The 17,050-nt window shown below is 43.7% G+C and overlaps 1 protein-coding gene across 2 annotated transcripts in view; it reads right to left on the reverse strand.

Moving 5' to 3' along the window:
• The window catches only part of DBNL (drebrin like), a 31,169-nt gene extending 14,844 nt beyond the window's left edge, over positions 1 to 16,325 (reverse strand). The window contains exons 1-7 of one of the 2 annotated variants that reach the window (XM_032229247.1): positions 16,068 to 16,325; positions 14,463 to 14,518; positions 10,978 to 11,090; positions 8,210 to 8,284; positions 6,196 to 6,342; positions 3,995 to 4,072; positions 2,430 to 2,581 (exon numbers count right to left, since the gene is read on the reverse strand). In XM_032229247.1, coding sequence (XP_032085138.1) covers positions 2,430 to 2,581; positions 3,995 to 4,072; positions 6,196 to 6,342; positions 8,210 to 8,284; positions 10,978 to 11,090; positions 14,463 to 14,518; positions 16,068 to 16,150 — 704 coding nt within the window. In that variant the 5' untranslated portion in view covers positions 16,151 to 16,325. The remainder of the gene's footprint in view (positions 1 to 2,429; positions 2,582 to 3,994; positions 4,073 to 6,195; positions 6,343 to 8,209; positions 8,285 to 10,977; positions 11,091 to 14,462; positions 14,519 to 16,067) is intronic. The other variant, XM_032229248.1, reaches the window with a different exon arrangement.
• Positions 16,326 to 17,050: the final 725 nt, after the last annotated feature.

The following is a 17,050-nucleotide window of genomic DNA, read 5'->3' on the forward strand; positions in this document are numbered from 1 at the left end:
GTCTTAGGTGCTGCAGGTTGTCAGTGATTTCCTTCTTCATCACATGGATAAATACACCTGAAAACTACCTACTCTCTCTCTCCCTACCTTACTGTATTTCACTCTCTCTCTCTCTCCCTCTCTCTCCCTACCTACCTATTATCTATCTCTCCCTACCTACTGTATTTCTCCCTCTCTCTATCCCTCTACCTACCTACCTACCTACCTACCTACCTACCTACCTACCTACCTACCTACCTACCTACCATCTCTCTCTTCCTACCTACTGTATTTCTCTCTCTCTCTCTCTCCCCCTACCTACCTACCTACCTACCTACCTACTCTCTCTCCCTACCTACCTACTGTATTTCTCTCTCTTTCTCTCCCTCTCTATCCCTCTATCTACCTACCTACTTTTTTAAAAAATTGCCTTTTCAAAACCTTGGTGCGTCTTATACTCTGGTGCGTCTTATACTCCGAAAAATACGGTATATCTCTATAGTCTTTTAAGGCAGGGGAAGCCTTCCTGTTTTTGATTCCTGGAAAATGTTTGGAGCAGACCATGCAGTTTTCTTAGCAAAGTTTCTCAGAACTGGCTTGACATTCATTGCCTGCTTCCCAGAGCTAAGAGAAGTGACTGGCCCAAGGTCACCCACTCATAGTCTTCCGGTTTCTAGCCTGATGCCTTGACCACTGCACCAAACCGGCTCTCCTTATCTGTAATATAGCATCCTAGAATTTATAAATATAGCCAATAAACTGTCAAAATCTTTCTATATTTTTTTTATTGAAAGTTAACTCTAAAAGGAAGAGTTAACATCACTCAACTGAACTGTCTTGTTTGATTCTCAAGAATCTTCAAAAACGCAGAAATACGGGCTTAACTAAAGTTAACAAATTCCACACTCAGCTAGGAGCTCAGTTCCACACTTGTGGATTTCGTTTTAATTTCACAACAACCCAATAATTCTATGACTGACAATCAATGACCACACGTGGGCCCCAAACATATGGCTGATGGCTCTTGGAATTCATTCTATTGTTTCATAATATTTTCTAAATCAACCCTTAAAAAAAATAAAAACAACGGCCTGGATTATGTGATTGCAAAATACACCTATACAAACACTGCAAATACAGATATAAAAATTGCAAGCAGACACGTGAAAAGAGGGCTCCCCAACAATTCAGTCTTGTTGTACAGGTAGCTCCTCTCCTTTGCAGTTCACCATGTGGCTCAGGGAAGGCGGAGGTTTGCTCCAAAGCTGCGGCAGAGCATTGCACTGGGTGGCCTCCACGGGTAAGAGTGAGTTGCATGTCTTGCTCTAGTGAGAGGGGTGCAGGCTGGGGGCTTGGCAGACAGGGAAGCTGGGGTTTTGGGGTGCAAAGGAAGAAGGGGCGATCTCCCACTCCCTCCTCTGTCCTGCTGCAGAGCCACTATGGAGCTTGGTCAGGGCAGCGTGACGCTGGTTAAGGGGGTCCTGGCAGGCCGGTGGCAGGAGAAGTGCTCCGGAGTTCATAGATCTGAGCCAAGTTGCCTCATACCAGGCAGAAGCAGCCCAGGGGGGCTGCCGAGAGCCTCATCATAGCAGCACCCCGAGCAAGTCCCGAGCTCCAGGCCTGGTGGAGCACAAACCGTGTGTCAGGCCTGCAGTGGTTCCTTTAAGAATCTTTGGCCTGCCACACTCTCATTAAGGGGGGGGGGAATAGCAAGGGGTAGAATGTGTTGTTTTCAAAATAAAAAAATCCTTTCTAGAAGCTCAAGGTCATCTTTTGTCTCTGCACCTTTGCACCTGATCGGAAGCAGTCGGGCGTAGGTGCTAGCGTGGAAGAAGAAGATTGGCCCATGTGATGGATTGTGGGTGTGGGGACAAGATCATAAACTTTTAACTGGGTGGGATTCTGATGTAACTTCCAGAATTGGGATTCCATAGCACGATGCCAACATGCCTGTCTTATTAAATTGGAATTTTAAGGATAGTTTTGCCTTTGACTCTGATTTAATTCTGCATGATATTTGGAACGCTGACATTGTGGTTGCTGCCTGCTTCAGAGCCACAAGGTGAGCTGCGGAACAGTGGGGCCCTCGGCTGTGAGGCGCCATGGGGCAGAGCAAGATTGCACCGGAAACATCTCTAGATGCTTGGAGACACAGAAATCCTGGCCCTGCTGATCCGTGGGCCGCGATTAAGGGGCCGAGCAGCCATGCGGTAACTGTGCTCGCCTCCTCCTGTACCTAAAAAAATTAAGACACCCCTAAAAATAAGCCCTAGCCATTTGGATGTGTGTGCGTGTGTCAAAAGAAAATAAGACCGGGTCTTATTTTAGGGAAAACACAGTGCCTATATACCAAGGTCCAAAGGCAACTTTATTTCTCTGGGATAAATATGAAATTTAAATAAAAAATTAAATTAAGAATTAAGACCATCAGGAAAACCAGTTCTACTTACCTCTGAGCATCAATTTCCTGGGCGCGCTCCTTATATTTTCGCTCCCGTAAAGATGCTTCTTTCAAGTCCCGATCCCGACTCTCCTTTTCCAAATGTTGACGCGCTTCCTCTGCTTTCCTCTTTTCTTCAAGCCGGCGATTTTCCTCATCTTTCTGAAAGAACAAACGTATTTCAAAACAGGAACTTATGGAGAGAACTAGAGAACATGAGAAGACATATAACTGACCCCACAAAAAAGGTGCCATGCCAGCAATGGACAATAGGACAATGGACAATCCCAATGAATAGGATTTGCACCTCACACGTCAGATCTCCCTGTATAAACAGTGTCTGGCATCCTCCCCTTAGTGACTGCGGGGCGCCACATCAAAATCTAGATCACATTGTGACCAGCCATAAGCTGAGGGCATATACTGGTCCACTATCTATTTTTTAAAATTATAAACGATGCTGTGCTTCAATGGTTAGATGGCATAGACACTGGTTTTTGAATGTAGCTCTTTTAAACACTTACATTAAATTGTGTTTGATTAATCTATGTGGAATGTTAATATATGTATGTATATATGTATATATGTGTGTGTGTGTGTGCGCGCGCGCGTATACGCACACATGCTGGTCTTGTTGTATTTAGGTCTTTTCCTGTGTAAGATTCAGATTGTCTTGGCAACGTTTCAGCGAGGTCTTGCTCGCCATCTTCAGGCTGGGTTTTGGGCTTAAAGTGTAATCGGAGCTGCCGACTTTCTATAAATCTTGGTGGGGTGTGTGTGGAGTGCTGGCTTTGTTTCAGTAAGTGGAATGATTGGTTGTGCGGCTGTATTATGATTGGTAGATTGGTGCTGGCTGTGTGTCCGTTGTTGTTTTGTAACGGCCTGGGTGGTGGGTGGGGCTCCTTTGTTGACTAGGGATGGTTTCCAGATGTCTGGTAGGCGGGAGGTATCGTCACATTTATTCATATTGTGGAACTGTTATGGAAGCTATCGAAATAGAGAAACACCCCCACAACATGAATACCTACACATATCTACACCCGTGAAAATCAAGAAAACACACAGACACAGACACACAGACAGATAGATAGGGAGGGAGGGAGGGAGGGAGGGAGGGAGGGAGGGAGGGAGAGAGAGAGAGAGAGAGAGAGAGAGAGAGAGAGAGAGAGAGAGAGAGCATGCATGATATGCCATATACTAAATAAACAAATGGAGAACTTGATACATCTATTGGAAGACAGTTTATCCTTCCTATTAAAATGGAACTTTCAAATAGCTCTAAGCCTTGAAATTTTTCTGCTCAAGACCAGCATTCTGGGATTTGAAGTCCACAGATTGTAAAGTTGTCAAAGTTGCCCATCTCTGCTACAATGTGTGCACAATGCCACTTCCAGCCACTTAATCCACCTTTTAAAAATCCTGCCTTAATCCAAGATGAACATCCACCAATTGCTTTCACTGACCTAAAACGTAGTCCTATAAATGTTAAGGCGGTTGTAAATCTCCCACCAGCTAACTCAAACCCCCAACTGATATTTCAGCCACAACATGAAATGGATTGAGTGAAATACATACCTCTGCTTTGGCCCAAAAGTTATCTTTGCCGACCCTTTTAATCTCAGACATAGCATTTGTTTTCTGGTAAACGGAGCCCTATTGCAAAAAAAGAATCACACTGCTTCAGAAATTCCTGGGCTTAACTATACTTCATTATTAATTTATTTGTTAAAACGTTTTAACAAAGGAAATAAAAGCACAAAGCTCCGTAAAAGGCAATAAGACAAAAAGCGACACAGGAGCTAAAGACTAAAATGCCAGTATATTAAAAAGGGTTTAGTTAATATGAAATTTAAAATTCATTATGTCACTGCTTAATTCAATGTACAGAATTAAATTCATTCATGTCCTAACTGTGCTTAATTATTAGTTAAGGTGACAGCAAGCTGTTAATAGACTTCACCTTTTGGAACCCTCAGACATTGAATTAGGTAAATGTTAACAACGTATTTCTTCTTCTCAACCCATTGAAGGCTTGGAGCGTGACCTGTCAAAACCGCGCTCGACTAAGCCGCACCCGATTAAAGCGCGTCGCTGACGTCATCAACAGGGCGACAACAGCCAGAGCGGAGAAAGAAGGGCGCTTTAAATAGCGCTTTGAAAGCAAGCCGATTCAACTTAAGGTAAGGGTTAGGTTTAGGGTTAGGGTTACGTTAACGGTTAGGTTTAGGGTTAGGTTTAGGATTAGGTTTAGGGGGGTTAGGTTTAGGGGTTAATTTTAGGTTTAGTGTTTACAGCGTGCTTCTGTCTCCGCGCTATTGTCACCCTGTTGATGACGTCAGCTACGCGGTTTAGTCGAGCGCGGTTTAGTCGAATGCGGTTTTGTGGTGGAACCGGCTTGGAGAGCATTAAGCCACTTCCACAACCTTACTTCGCCTTGTGGATTAAGAACCTGAATTGCAATGGAACTTCAATGGAAGTTTGGCAAGCCTATTATTTTCACTACTTATGATGCAGCGGCAGAAAACTACTGGGGTTGATAAAATTCAATCTGTGGTCTCGGAAAACGACTGCCACCGGAGGCGGCCGTGTTGGTGATTATTCCCAAAATGTCAGCCATGGGAATTTTTAAAGAATCTTTTTACCAGGAAGCAATGTAATCAAGTATAGTCTTCCTCCCCCCCCCTCCCCGTAATCAGGCTGCAATGCCACCCACATTTTCCTAAAATGCCAATGGGGACTTTGGGCAACTCAGGGGCATCCTGAAAAGAAAGCTAAGGTTAGAGGCTGGTGCAATTCAGCATCCCATTTATTGGTTAAAATAATCTAAAACAACAACTCCAACCAGTGGTTGGAGACCACTTGTATCCACAAAATTACTGTAGATGCAGTGTTTTATGCAGGCATCCAAAGAAAACAAGACATTTTTTTTTTGAATGATCAGGATCCCCAAACTGCAATATTACAGGTGTTCCAGCTCAAAATCCCGCATGTCATTCAGATTGGATAATCTCCTAAAACCTCAACCAGGTTATAACATTGAAGTTGTGGCATTTCACCCTTGTTATGGCCTGTGATCCTCTGGGTCACATGTGCCATGGAATCTGGAGACCCTGAGGCAGAGGTGGGTTCCTAACAGTTCGCACCTATTCGGTAGAACCAGTTCATCAAATCTACTGAACCGGTTAGAAGAGGTTCCACCAGTGGACCCAGAAAGCAGGCCACACCTACAGAAGAGGTTCCAAAATTTTTGAAACCCACCACTGGTCCTTGGATATGATTATTCTACACTATCATGCTCATATTTATAAAACTCAGTGCCTCTGTGAAAGGTGAGGATGACTACTGCGTTTGTGGTGCAATCAGAACATTGCGTGTGTTGAAGTTGTTTTAACGCAAACCAAAGATGCCTTTTAAAAAACAAGTTTACATCATATTCTTCTGCATGCCAGCGCTGTGTGTGAAGTAATTTAAGGTGGTTCTGACAAGTGTCATCGGCATCTTCATATCCGGTCACATGGGCGGCAAGCCACTCCCATCCGGTCACATGGGCAGCAAGCCACTCCCACAAAGGAGGCCACACCCACAGAGTAGGTTCGAACAATTTTTGAAGCCCACCACTGCCCTGAGGTGCTATTCTATCATACAAAAGCTTTTGATGACCTATAAAGACAAGGCTATACACGGCTGGTCTACAGAAACGGAAGCTGGATGGGGAAGAAGTCTAATGAATTCCAAAGGAGGTCAAAACGGGGATAATTGGCCATAGAAGTTCTTACCACAGGAGCTTGTGGTCCGGCATCCTGGAACTTGCTTCCTTCTTTATGGAAGTTATAGTTTGCCCCCGAAGCTTTGGCCACCTTCTCTATAATGGTCTCTGGCTCCACATCTTCATCAGCCCGAGCATTTATTGTCACATGAGCACCCTGGAAGAAAGGAAGTGCATGATTTCCTGCTTCTGATTGCCTGATATAATCATGGGGCACACTAGGCCCAAGCCAGACCCTTTTGTTTCTTCATTAAGCAATAGGCAAACAAACTAGGTCTTGATATGATGTGCAAGTATAACTATTCCTGGCTTATGACCACAACGGGCCCCCAAAAATTGATCACTAAGTAGTGTGGTCATTAAGTGAGGCATCATAGGACCGTATTTATATTTTACGATTGCAATTGTCGTAAATAATTAAGAGTTCCCAGCACCTGAATCATAACCACCAGACCTCAGGGACATTGAGACAGTCGTAAATGCAGGAACCAGTTTTAAGTCCCTTTTTCCAGCATCATTGCAACTTCAAGCAGACGCTAAACGAATGGAAGTTAAGTTGAGGACTATCTATATAGTTTCATGGGTAGCTAGTCAACATCTGTCTATCTATCTATGTGATGGAAACAGATCTGTCACCTGGAATCTGTCCTGAGGCAGAAATCTTATTTTGCAGAAATATTGGGGAATATTGGCTGAGAAATGCAGGGGAGACATGATGTACAGGTATAATTTCAAAAGTAGTAATGTTTGGTGGACGAAACGTTTCTTCCAAGGATCTTATTTTAAATAAAAGGATAGCATAGAACTAGGAGTCTACAATTACACAACTTTTTGCCCTCCATCCCAGGGTATCAAAAAAACCCCAAACTTTTAACTAGTTGTCTTAAAACTTTCTGTTTATCAGGGTACTACAGATCGTCCTTGACTTAGAACAATTCATTTAGTGACTGTTCAAAGTTACAACGGCATTGAACAAAGCAACATGACTATTTTTCAGTTTTTTTATTTTTTAGTTCAGAATGCGGCTGCGCGAGCGATATTGGGTGTACCGAGGTACACCCACGTTACACCTGTCCTCCGTGAGCTGCACTTGCTACCAATTGGTCTCCGGACACAATTCAAGGTGTTGGTTATCACTTTTAAAGCCCTACATGACTTAGGGCCAGAGTACCTTCGAGACCGCCTGCTGCCACATACCTCCCAGCGGCCAGTAAGATCCCATAGATTGGGCCTCCTTCAGATGCCGTCAGCCAGACAGTGTTGGCTGGCTGGCCCTTGGAGGAGAGCCTTCTCTGTAGCTGCTCTGACTCTCTGGAACCAGCTACCCCCGGAGATCCGGACCATACCCACTCTCATGGCCTTCAGGAAAGGTGTAAAAACTTGGCTGTTCCGGCAGGCCTGGGGCTGTTGACCTCACTGTTGAGGTCCAGCCCCGATTAGAATGAATATATGAGGTGTTGCTGTTTTTAAACTGTTTCTTTTTTCGTTATGTGTTTTTTCTCTTTCTTTTTGTGAGCCGCCCGGAGTCCTTTGGGATTGGGTGGCATATAAATGTGTTTAATAAATAAATAAATAAATAATTTTTCATATTTACGGCTTTTGTAGTATCCCCATGATCATGTGATCAAAATTCAGATGCTTGGAAACTGGTTCATATTTATGACGGTTGCAGGGTCCCGGGGTCATGTGATCACCTTTTGCGACCTTCTGACAAGCAATGGGGAAGCCAGATTCACTTAATAACTGTGTTACTAAGCTATCAACTGCAGTTATTCACTTAACAGCTGTGGCAAGAAAAGCCGTAAAATGATGCAAAAATCGCTGCACAAATATCGCACTTAACAACAGAAGTTTTGGGCTCAAGCGTGGTCGTAAGTCAAGGACTACCTATATTATCGAAGGAGTGTTTGGGCGCGTGTACTTTCAATGCCGTCTTTTTTTACTCACAAAAAACCTGCAGAGCTGTGTATATGGGAGGATACTCCACTGCAAAAGGCTAAGAGAGAATAAAACTCAGATAATACCTTCAAAAAGTTGACCACTGAACTGACGTGGTTGGCGCAGGCTCCTTTTCTTACGTCATTTACGCCTTCACCAAACTGCCAAAAGAAAACAGGGACAGAATTTAAACCAGGAGACTCATATCATCCTTCATACAAGTGGTGACAGAGAAGGAAAGGCCATTCCTGAAGGATTACCATTCCACAACTCTCGTAGTAAGAGTTTATTCAGCTAAGCGCTTGTAAGACACAGCCAAGTTTTGCTTTCTAAATTTAGGTTAGGGAAAAATGGGAGGAAAACAGTATTCCAGATTCTATAAAAAGATTGCTGCTTTTAAAAACAGAACATGAAAGATCATGAAAACGACACTCCCATGAACAAAATACTCCTTTCCCCCCTCCAGAACACACAATTTTTGCTGCGTACTTTGTACATTTTCAAAATCTACTGTTTGAATCAGAAGATGGTGTGTAATATTACAAATATAGCAATAGCAATAGCAGTTAGACTTATATACCGCTTCATAGGGCTTTCAGCCCTCTCTAAGCAGTTTACAGAGTCAGCATATTGCCCCCAACAACAATCCGGGTCCTCATTTTACCCCACCTCGGAAGGATGGAAGGCTGAGTCAACCCTGAGCCGGTGAGATTTGAACAGCCGAACTGCAGCCGAACTGCAGTCAGCTGAAGTAGCCTGCATTGCTGCATTTAACCACTGCGCCACCTAGGCCTAGCTCTGGAAGAAAGTACTCCTTGTTCCATATTGCATAAATTGTGAAACGCACAAATCACCCCTGGAATATTTTTAACGCATGTGTTTCTCAACTGTGACATCTTGAAGATTGGGGGGCGGGGAGAGACACAAACTCCCAGAATTCCCCAGTCAGCCTGACTGGTGGGAGAATTCTGGGAGCTGAAGTCCCCCACATCTTCAAATTGCCAAGATTGAGAAACATAACTTTCATTAATCCATTCCCACGAGCCATGGGACAGAGTGGCTAGAATGCAGCATTTGCAGGCCAATTCTGCCAACTGCCAGGAGTTCGATCCTGACCAGCTCAAGGTTGACTCATCCTTCCATCCTTCCGAAGTGGGTAAAATGAGGACTGAGAGTGTTAGGGGCAATATGATGACTCTGTAAATTGCTTAAGGAGGCCTGTAAAGTAGAGTGAAGCAGTATACAAGCCTAAGTGCAATTGCTATTGCTATTCCGGGAGAAAACTAAAATGCCTTCGAGTTGGACATACTGGTTAATGACTGCAATAAAGGCTGGTTTGGTCTGATTCAACTCATATTGCAGAAACCTTTCCCAACTTTTTGCTCTTCGGAAAGGTTGGTTTACAACTCCTCAAATTTCCAGTCAATGGCTAGGAAGGAAGGACAGTTGTCATTCCACACAACTAAAGTATACTCAATATATTGAGAAGTCTGTTCCAAAAGAGGCCTACTCATTTCAGCCTTCAACTAAACACCCACATTGCTTTAACTTTGTCTTCATGTACTGAATCTCTTGCTGCAAAACCGAATCAATGCTTCTGCCATATTACAGAGATCAACTCATTTATTGCAACATTCGCTTTCTCAGGCTTCACTTTGCACACTGGATAACCTATCTTGTGATGTGTGAAGGTTTGTATGACTATTAATGATTCATGTGCCACAGGCTTACAGATTCTGTCATTTAAGGAGGACAAAAGATATCTTAAGTGTAAGTCACCTTTGCTACAGATAGTCCTTGACTTACAAGCACAATTGAGTTCAAAACGTCTGTTGCTTAGCGAGACAATTAAGTGAATTTTGCTCCAGTTTACGGCTTTTCTTGCCACAGTTGTTAAGTGAATCACTGCAGTTGTTTTAATAAGTAGCCCGGTTCTTAAGTGAATCTGGCTTCCCCATTGCTTGTCAGAAGGTTGCAAAAGGTGATCACATGACCCCGGGACACTGTAACCGTCATAAATATGAGTCAGTTGCCAAGCATCTGAATTTTGTTCACCTGGCCGTGGGGTTGCCACAATGATCGTAAGTGTGAAAAACGGTCATAATTCACTTTTTTTTAGGGCTGTTGGAAGTTCAAATGGTCACTAAACTGTCTGTTGTAAGTCAAGGACTGCCTTAAGTATTTCATTCTTAATTATTGCCTGCTCCGTTTATTTCCTGGGATTTTGATGCTATCCGTCTCCAAGGAAACTTTGAGGTTAATGATGCTGAACGTTTCCCCTGCTGAGACTGATCCAGAGTCTGACAACTTCTGCCCTATATTTTAGTAGCACATTTTCTTTTTGGCCAGTTTATCAAATGTTTATTTTTCCCCAAATAATCCAGTCCCGGATTTAGGGAAGCTTTAGAGCTTTTACTTGGCAGTGTGAAATGCATGTTTATCTTTTAAAAGATATTTAGGAATGTGTGCAATGAGTGCAAACATTAAAATACTTGATTTGATGCAGCTTTCCTGAGAGAATTAAGTTCTGGGGAGGGGGGGGGGCGGTTAAATGGCATAAACATTCTAGGCATTATGTTCAGTGCAGCCTAAAATATAATTTGCTTCATCTTAAGCCCAACATTACACTAAGCCATAATGCGATTTCCATGGTTTTGGCTTACCATGATATGTGAACCAAAGTACTGTTTATTAATCATGGCTTATATGTGTTTCCAACCTGTTTTTATATCCTGAATGTTCAGACACTGTCAGTTTACTTTGAAATTTGTTTACTTTTTATATAACAAGGCGGCCAACATTTTTAGAAATAATTTCTAACTTTTATGATTGAATGGAATTACATTGTACATACCCAGTTAATGAGCACATATTTCGGCAAACCAGAATTGGGGTCTTTCACTCGGCAGAATGCATACATTACTTTTCCACTATTGAGTTCCTCCACCATCTCCTCCAGACCACCATCTATGTATCATTATTTGAGAAGAGAAATGGGAGCTTGTTAAAGCAAATTCACATTAAGAATCACCTATAAACAATGTACAGAATATGTTGATCTAGATTTCCAGCAAAGAACTCCAGAAATTCTAGGTGATACTTAAACACCAGTCAGCCAATATCAGAAGGGATAGATGTTCAATCTTGCTTACAGATAAAAACACTCTGGCCTGGTTCATATGTTATCCTAAGTGATACTATCCTAAAGGAAATCAACCCTGACTGTTCATTGGAAGGACAGATCCTGCAGCTGAAGCTCAAATAACTTTGGCCACCTAATGAGAAGAGAGGACTTATTGGAAAATACCTTGCTGTTGGGAAACCTTGAAGGCAAAAGGAGAAGGGGGCATCAAAGGATGAGATGGCTAGATGGCATCATCGACGCAATGAACAGGAATTTGGGTAAACTCCGGGAGACAGTGGAGGACAGCTAAGTCTGGCGTACTGTGGTCCATGGGGTTGGGAAGAGCTGGACCTTCTGAATTGATCCTATGTTACTTTTTTTAAAGTTACAAGTGCTGTCGTAACTTTAATGGCTGTTAAACCAATGGTGATAAGCCTAGACTACCTCTAGGCTAGACTGTTATAGAGGACAAATACTGTCTGCCTTGAGTTTCCGCTGGGCTGATAAACTGTGATGCTCAATATCCATCTAAAAATTCTACTTAGTAAGGCATAAGACAACATTTACTGTGCCAAAAATACTTTGGAAACCCATTAAGTAATAGAACTTCGTCATTATAGTTCTGAGATCAATAAATTTGAAGATTCAGAATATATATAAGGATGTTTCTACTGAGCCGCAATCTTAAAACAGCAGGCAGTGAATCACTTCCTCATTTGAAGGCTCACTCCCTGCCCACACAGCCTCTTCATCTTTGATGTTCCTTCCCTTAAACCATCCTATTCTGCCTCCACGTTACAATTACCACTTCTCTTTTTCTTTATTGCCATCATCATTCAGTCACCTATTTTAGTTCTCTCAAAAAGTAGCCATCCCTAATGTGAAACCAAAAAAAAAGGCAACTGTGGAGTTTTTAATTCTTCTTCAGTGTTAAATTTTTCCACTGAAAAACCACCAAATACTGAGCTATGTCAGCTACTTCCCTTTTTTACAAAAAAAAAAAATTTGCTGAAGGAGTTTCTAGATGAGATCTTATTTGCAGGAGTTCTCCTTTCTTATTGCATTTTTACAAATAAAAATCCCGTAAAAAGGATCTTTATGGTACTATGTAGCTTATAGGGTATAATTTCTGTCCTTGTGGCTTCATACAGTGTTTTCTTTTTTTAAAAAAAACGGAGACTAAAAGGGATGTTGCTTAGCTGGCTCAAAGGTAACCATTTTAAAAACTGAATTTGAACTTCCTCCAGATTTGACCTTTGGCGATACAAAATGGTGAGTTCTGCAAATTAGAAGGCAATCAAAAAACAAAACAAAACACCTCCTAACTTGTAATCTTTCTACCCTGCATTCCACCTGCCACCATGAAACACCTGGAGGTTTCTTTAGCAAGTCATACGTTTTTTTCCCCCCAGTTCAGACAATCCATCAAATCACTTTGAAGCCCTGACAGAGCCAGGCCTCAGTTTACGTCTGTAATTGAGCTTGCCCAGCATGTCAGTCACAAAACGGGTCGTCCAGGGTACCGATCCGATTTTATTGCTGTTTTTGCAGCAACTGATAAGCGAATGCAGGGTCATTCAACCAATTTCGTTGTATTTAGGTACAATGACAATAAAGATTATACTTATAAGTGAACCAATTGTTTGTTATGGGATGGTTTTTGCTAAAAACAGGAAATAAATGCAGTTTTTCAACAAAAAAAATGATGTAAAGCACGGTCATGTGAAGCGGTGATGTTGCAAATGTCCATAAATGCAGGCCAGAGGCTGAGCACCTTAAATGCAGTCATGTGCACTGGGTGGGAGGTGGGCAGCCATCAGAACTTAGGAACTATGTTGTAAGTATCTCCAGGAGATCCGGTGTTAACTTCATATTGTTGCTAAGTGACAGGCCATAAATGTGCAAATTCATGGTTTCTGATTCTAGTTCGGTAGCCAATTCAGACATCATAACTAACCTGTTGCACTTCCTTGTGTGCAATTTATGCCAAAGTGTAAGACTCCACACTTATGCTTATTGGCATATATTGAGGAACATAAAAAAAAAAAAACCAATCAGAAAAACGTAGGCTTTGCACATTTTCAGATTTTCCCATTCCTTGCAATTATGGTGACAAGAGCACAATGACTAATCAAAGGCAAGAATATATTTTTGTAAAGGGAACAGGCTACAGTCATTCCATCCACTAAAAATGTCTTAACGGCGGCATGCCAAAACAAGTACATTTAATAAGCAGTTCAGGTTGCTAAAACTGCCATAAGCAGCTCTTTAACGTACAAACTGACATTTGGGCTGCTAATTAACATTTTCCCTTGCAGTTTTTTTTTTAAAAAAAATATTTTTTTTAAAGTAAATCCCATTAAAAAAATGTTCAGGTCACCTATGAACTTCCACACAGATTTGTAGCATGTTTAAAGTATAACATCCAATAGACCAATTAGATCCCACAGATTAGGCCTCCTCTGAATTCCATCCGCCGTCCAATGCCGAATGGCGACTACTCGGAGGAGGGCCTTCTCTGTGGCTGCTCCGACCCTCTGGAACGAGCTCCCCGTGGAGATTCGAACCCTCACCACCCTCCAGGCCTTCCGCAAAGCCCTTAAAACCTGGCTGTTCCGACAGGCCTGGGGCTAAAGAGCTTTTGCCCCCCTCCTCGAATGGTATGGTTGTTGTGTGTTTTTTAAATTTCGTATTGTTATGTTCGTCTTTTTATCCCCCTGTCTGTACCCCCTTCCCTGAGTCCCCTTCGAGGAAAAGGGCAGCATATAAATGTAATAAATCCAAATCCAATAACATATTGCTTCCTTTCCACTGCAGAAATAAATGAATGTGTCTCGAGAGCTGAAGAAGCTTTTTGGATGAGAAGAGAAACATCTTCAAAGAAAAAACAACCAGACAGTCCAGTTGCCTCTGGATGGGACAACCATGACCTGGATGGCTGAGAATCTCCATAGACAAATGAATGTGTGACACCAAAGAACCAGGCTCTCTAGGGAAATGCTACAGAAGTCATGGCCTGCAAAAGCCATGGAATCAGTTGCATTTGGATGAAAAAAGCCATAATCAAGCAGTCTCTGCTTTGGAACCTAAGGACAGACAAAATCTAGAATACAGACTTCTTGAGAGACATTCAACCAAAACCCAGAAGCAAACTTTTCAGGCCACAAAAAAAGTTTGCTTCTATTAAAGAATGCTTGCTTGCAAAATTCACTCACCTCCAGTCCCTGCCACCCTGAGGTCATTGCTGTTACCCTCATATGTAAACAGAGCCCTGGAAGCAACAAAGCAAAATGATTGTTATTTTTTACTCACTGGAGACTGAGGATAACCTTCCAGATTCAGAACATTATTGACCTGATGCTTCATTGATTGGATTCTTACATCACATGAAACCTAGGTTTGATTGTGGTTTATTCAAACTGCTGTGGTTTTTCTCTAATTTTTTAAACTTTCTTTCTTTCTTTTTAATGCCGGGCTTCTATCTTTAAAACAATGACAGGGGTGTGTTTACAGTCTTACAGAGATTAACAGTTATTCTTAAAATGATCTAATGGGATTACCTCTCTATACATTTAATTACCAATTTTACTACAGTTGTAAGCTCCATCCAGCCTCTTTCCACTGAATACAACTCCTAAATCTTCACTTTTTTCCCCAATCAGATTGCTGGGCCTATCCTTTCTATATATAACTTTATTAAGCATTTTTAAAAGGAAGATAATAACTAGTGTTAAGGTAAGGGGGGGGGGGAGAAATAGCAGAGAAAGCTAAAAGCGGAAGCAAGCAAGGAGGAAGGAGGAAGGAAAACAGAAAGGAAATAGATACAAACAAGTGGCTTCCGATTTTTGCAGCAATTACTGTATGTAAGTACAATTATAATTTTTTTCTCTACAACACATTTCTCGTCTTTTTTACAATTTAACCTGTCTCATCATCAAAACAGTCAAGTCATAAATTGTTTTTTTGCGTGTGTGTGCAAAAGTCAGTAAGGCCAGCTATGCCAGTGTTTCCATTATCATAATGGCCTGCTGGCTTGATCTTGGTACCTCCAACCAATCTATGGCACTCCTTAAAAGTGCAAGTAATGCCCCCCCCCTCCTTACACAAGGCGACTGAGTTCACATAATAAACTGAACGCAGATTAACATTGTTATTCCTCCCACAAGGTGCTTTGCCTCTCAAGCAAACCATGTAATGATTGAACCAGGATAGCTGGTTTACCCAATGTGCAAGTCAACCGGCCTGGCTCCCGGCCGACTAAATCTCACACGGCTCAGTTCTATTGAAGCCAAGAGAGCGTTGGGGTTTCTTATTGAGAACAGCTGAAAAAGGGGGCAACGTTGGGGCAAACTCCTGTCCAAGTGAGGGATGCCAAGCGTCATTTCCCAAACGTCGCCTGCCACCACTCCCCCGAGTTGCCCCATGCCCAACCTTCCTGCCCCACCAACTTCTCCCGCTCTCGTTGCGCCACCACGGCTCGGCCGCTTCCTCATTACTCCAACCCCAGTCCATGCTCAGCTTTCGCGGGGGGAAGGAAAGGGAGGGAGCCTGGAGACAGCAGGGCGCACCCGACTCCCCCAGGGCGCGCGCGGGGGGCGGCTTTTTCCCGGGGAGCCTCCCCACTCCCCGGCCGTCGCCCCGCTCTCCCTCCAGGGGAGCTTAAGACCTCGCGGCATCCCCGCTTCTCCCCCTTCCCCAGCCGCCCCTTTCTCTGCCCCGCACTCTCCCCCGCGCCAAGCCCGCCGCCGGACCTTTCCAAGCGAGCCCTGCATCGCCACCCCAAGTTGCGCTCGGAGCCCGCCAGCCCCGCAGCCCCTCACCAGTCCGTGCGGCTCCCGGAGGCCACCACCCGGCCATAGGCCTCCTGCAGCGCCGGCCCATTCCGGCTCAGGTTGAGCGCCATGAAGGAGCCACACCGCCGTCGCGCCCTCCTTTGCGCACCGCCGCGCAGTGGGGCAGGCTCGGCCGGCGGCTTCCGGCTCCGCCCGGCCTGGCGCTCCTGCTGCGACTACGCTGCAGCTAGGAGGGCGGGGGGCGCGCCCGAGACGCCGCGGACCCTCGTGGCTGCGCCTTCGCCGGGGAGGGCTCGCGCGCAGCCACCCGGGCCCGGCCACGAGAGCGCGCGTGGCTGCCTGGGGCCGAAGCTTGGGAGGGAAGGGGAGCGCGCCGGTTGCTTTCGCGGGCAGGTAAGGTTGGGTTCATTCATAGACGGCGGCGGAATGCGATCTCGCTAATGCTCGGCTTGCCACGATTCATTTAGCGATCGTCCAAAGTTGCAACTGCGGTGAAAAAAAATAAAACAGGGTGACATGACCGTTTTTCACCAGCGTCCCTATGGCCACGGGATCCAAATTCACGTACTTGGCAACTGACTCATATTCATGATGTCGGTTGCAGGGTCCCAGGGCCGTGTGATTTACCCTTTGTCCCTTTCTGACCAGTAAAATCAACTGGGAAGCCAGATTCACTTAACAACCGTGTTACTAATTTAATAATTGCAGTGAATCACTTAACAACCGTGGAAAGGCCATAGAATGAGACAAAACTCACTTAGCTGTCTCAGAAATGTTGGGCTCCAGGACTACCTGTACACTCTGATTGGGCTTTGCCTGCACATAAACCAAAACATTGCAGTGGGTAAACATGGGTTTATTTCCCATATCTGGGCATCAGAAAAAACTGAGCACCGAGTGATGGCAGCAAAGGGACAGTAAACATCTTTGCTTTCAATTCGTGGATCCTCCGATTATTTGCAGTACAAAGATTTTATTTTACGCCTGTGAATATTGAGGTTGCTTAATAA

The sequence above is a fragment of the Thamnophis elegans genome, chromosome 13, assembly GCF_009769535.1.
Source record: "Thamnophis elegans isolate rThaEle1 chromosome 13, rThaEle1.pri, whole genome shotgun sequence".
In the NCBI taxonomy this organism is placed as follows: Eukaryota; Metazoa; Chordata; class Lepidosauria; order Squamata; family Colubridae; genus Thamnophis; species Thamnophis elegans.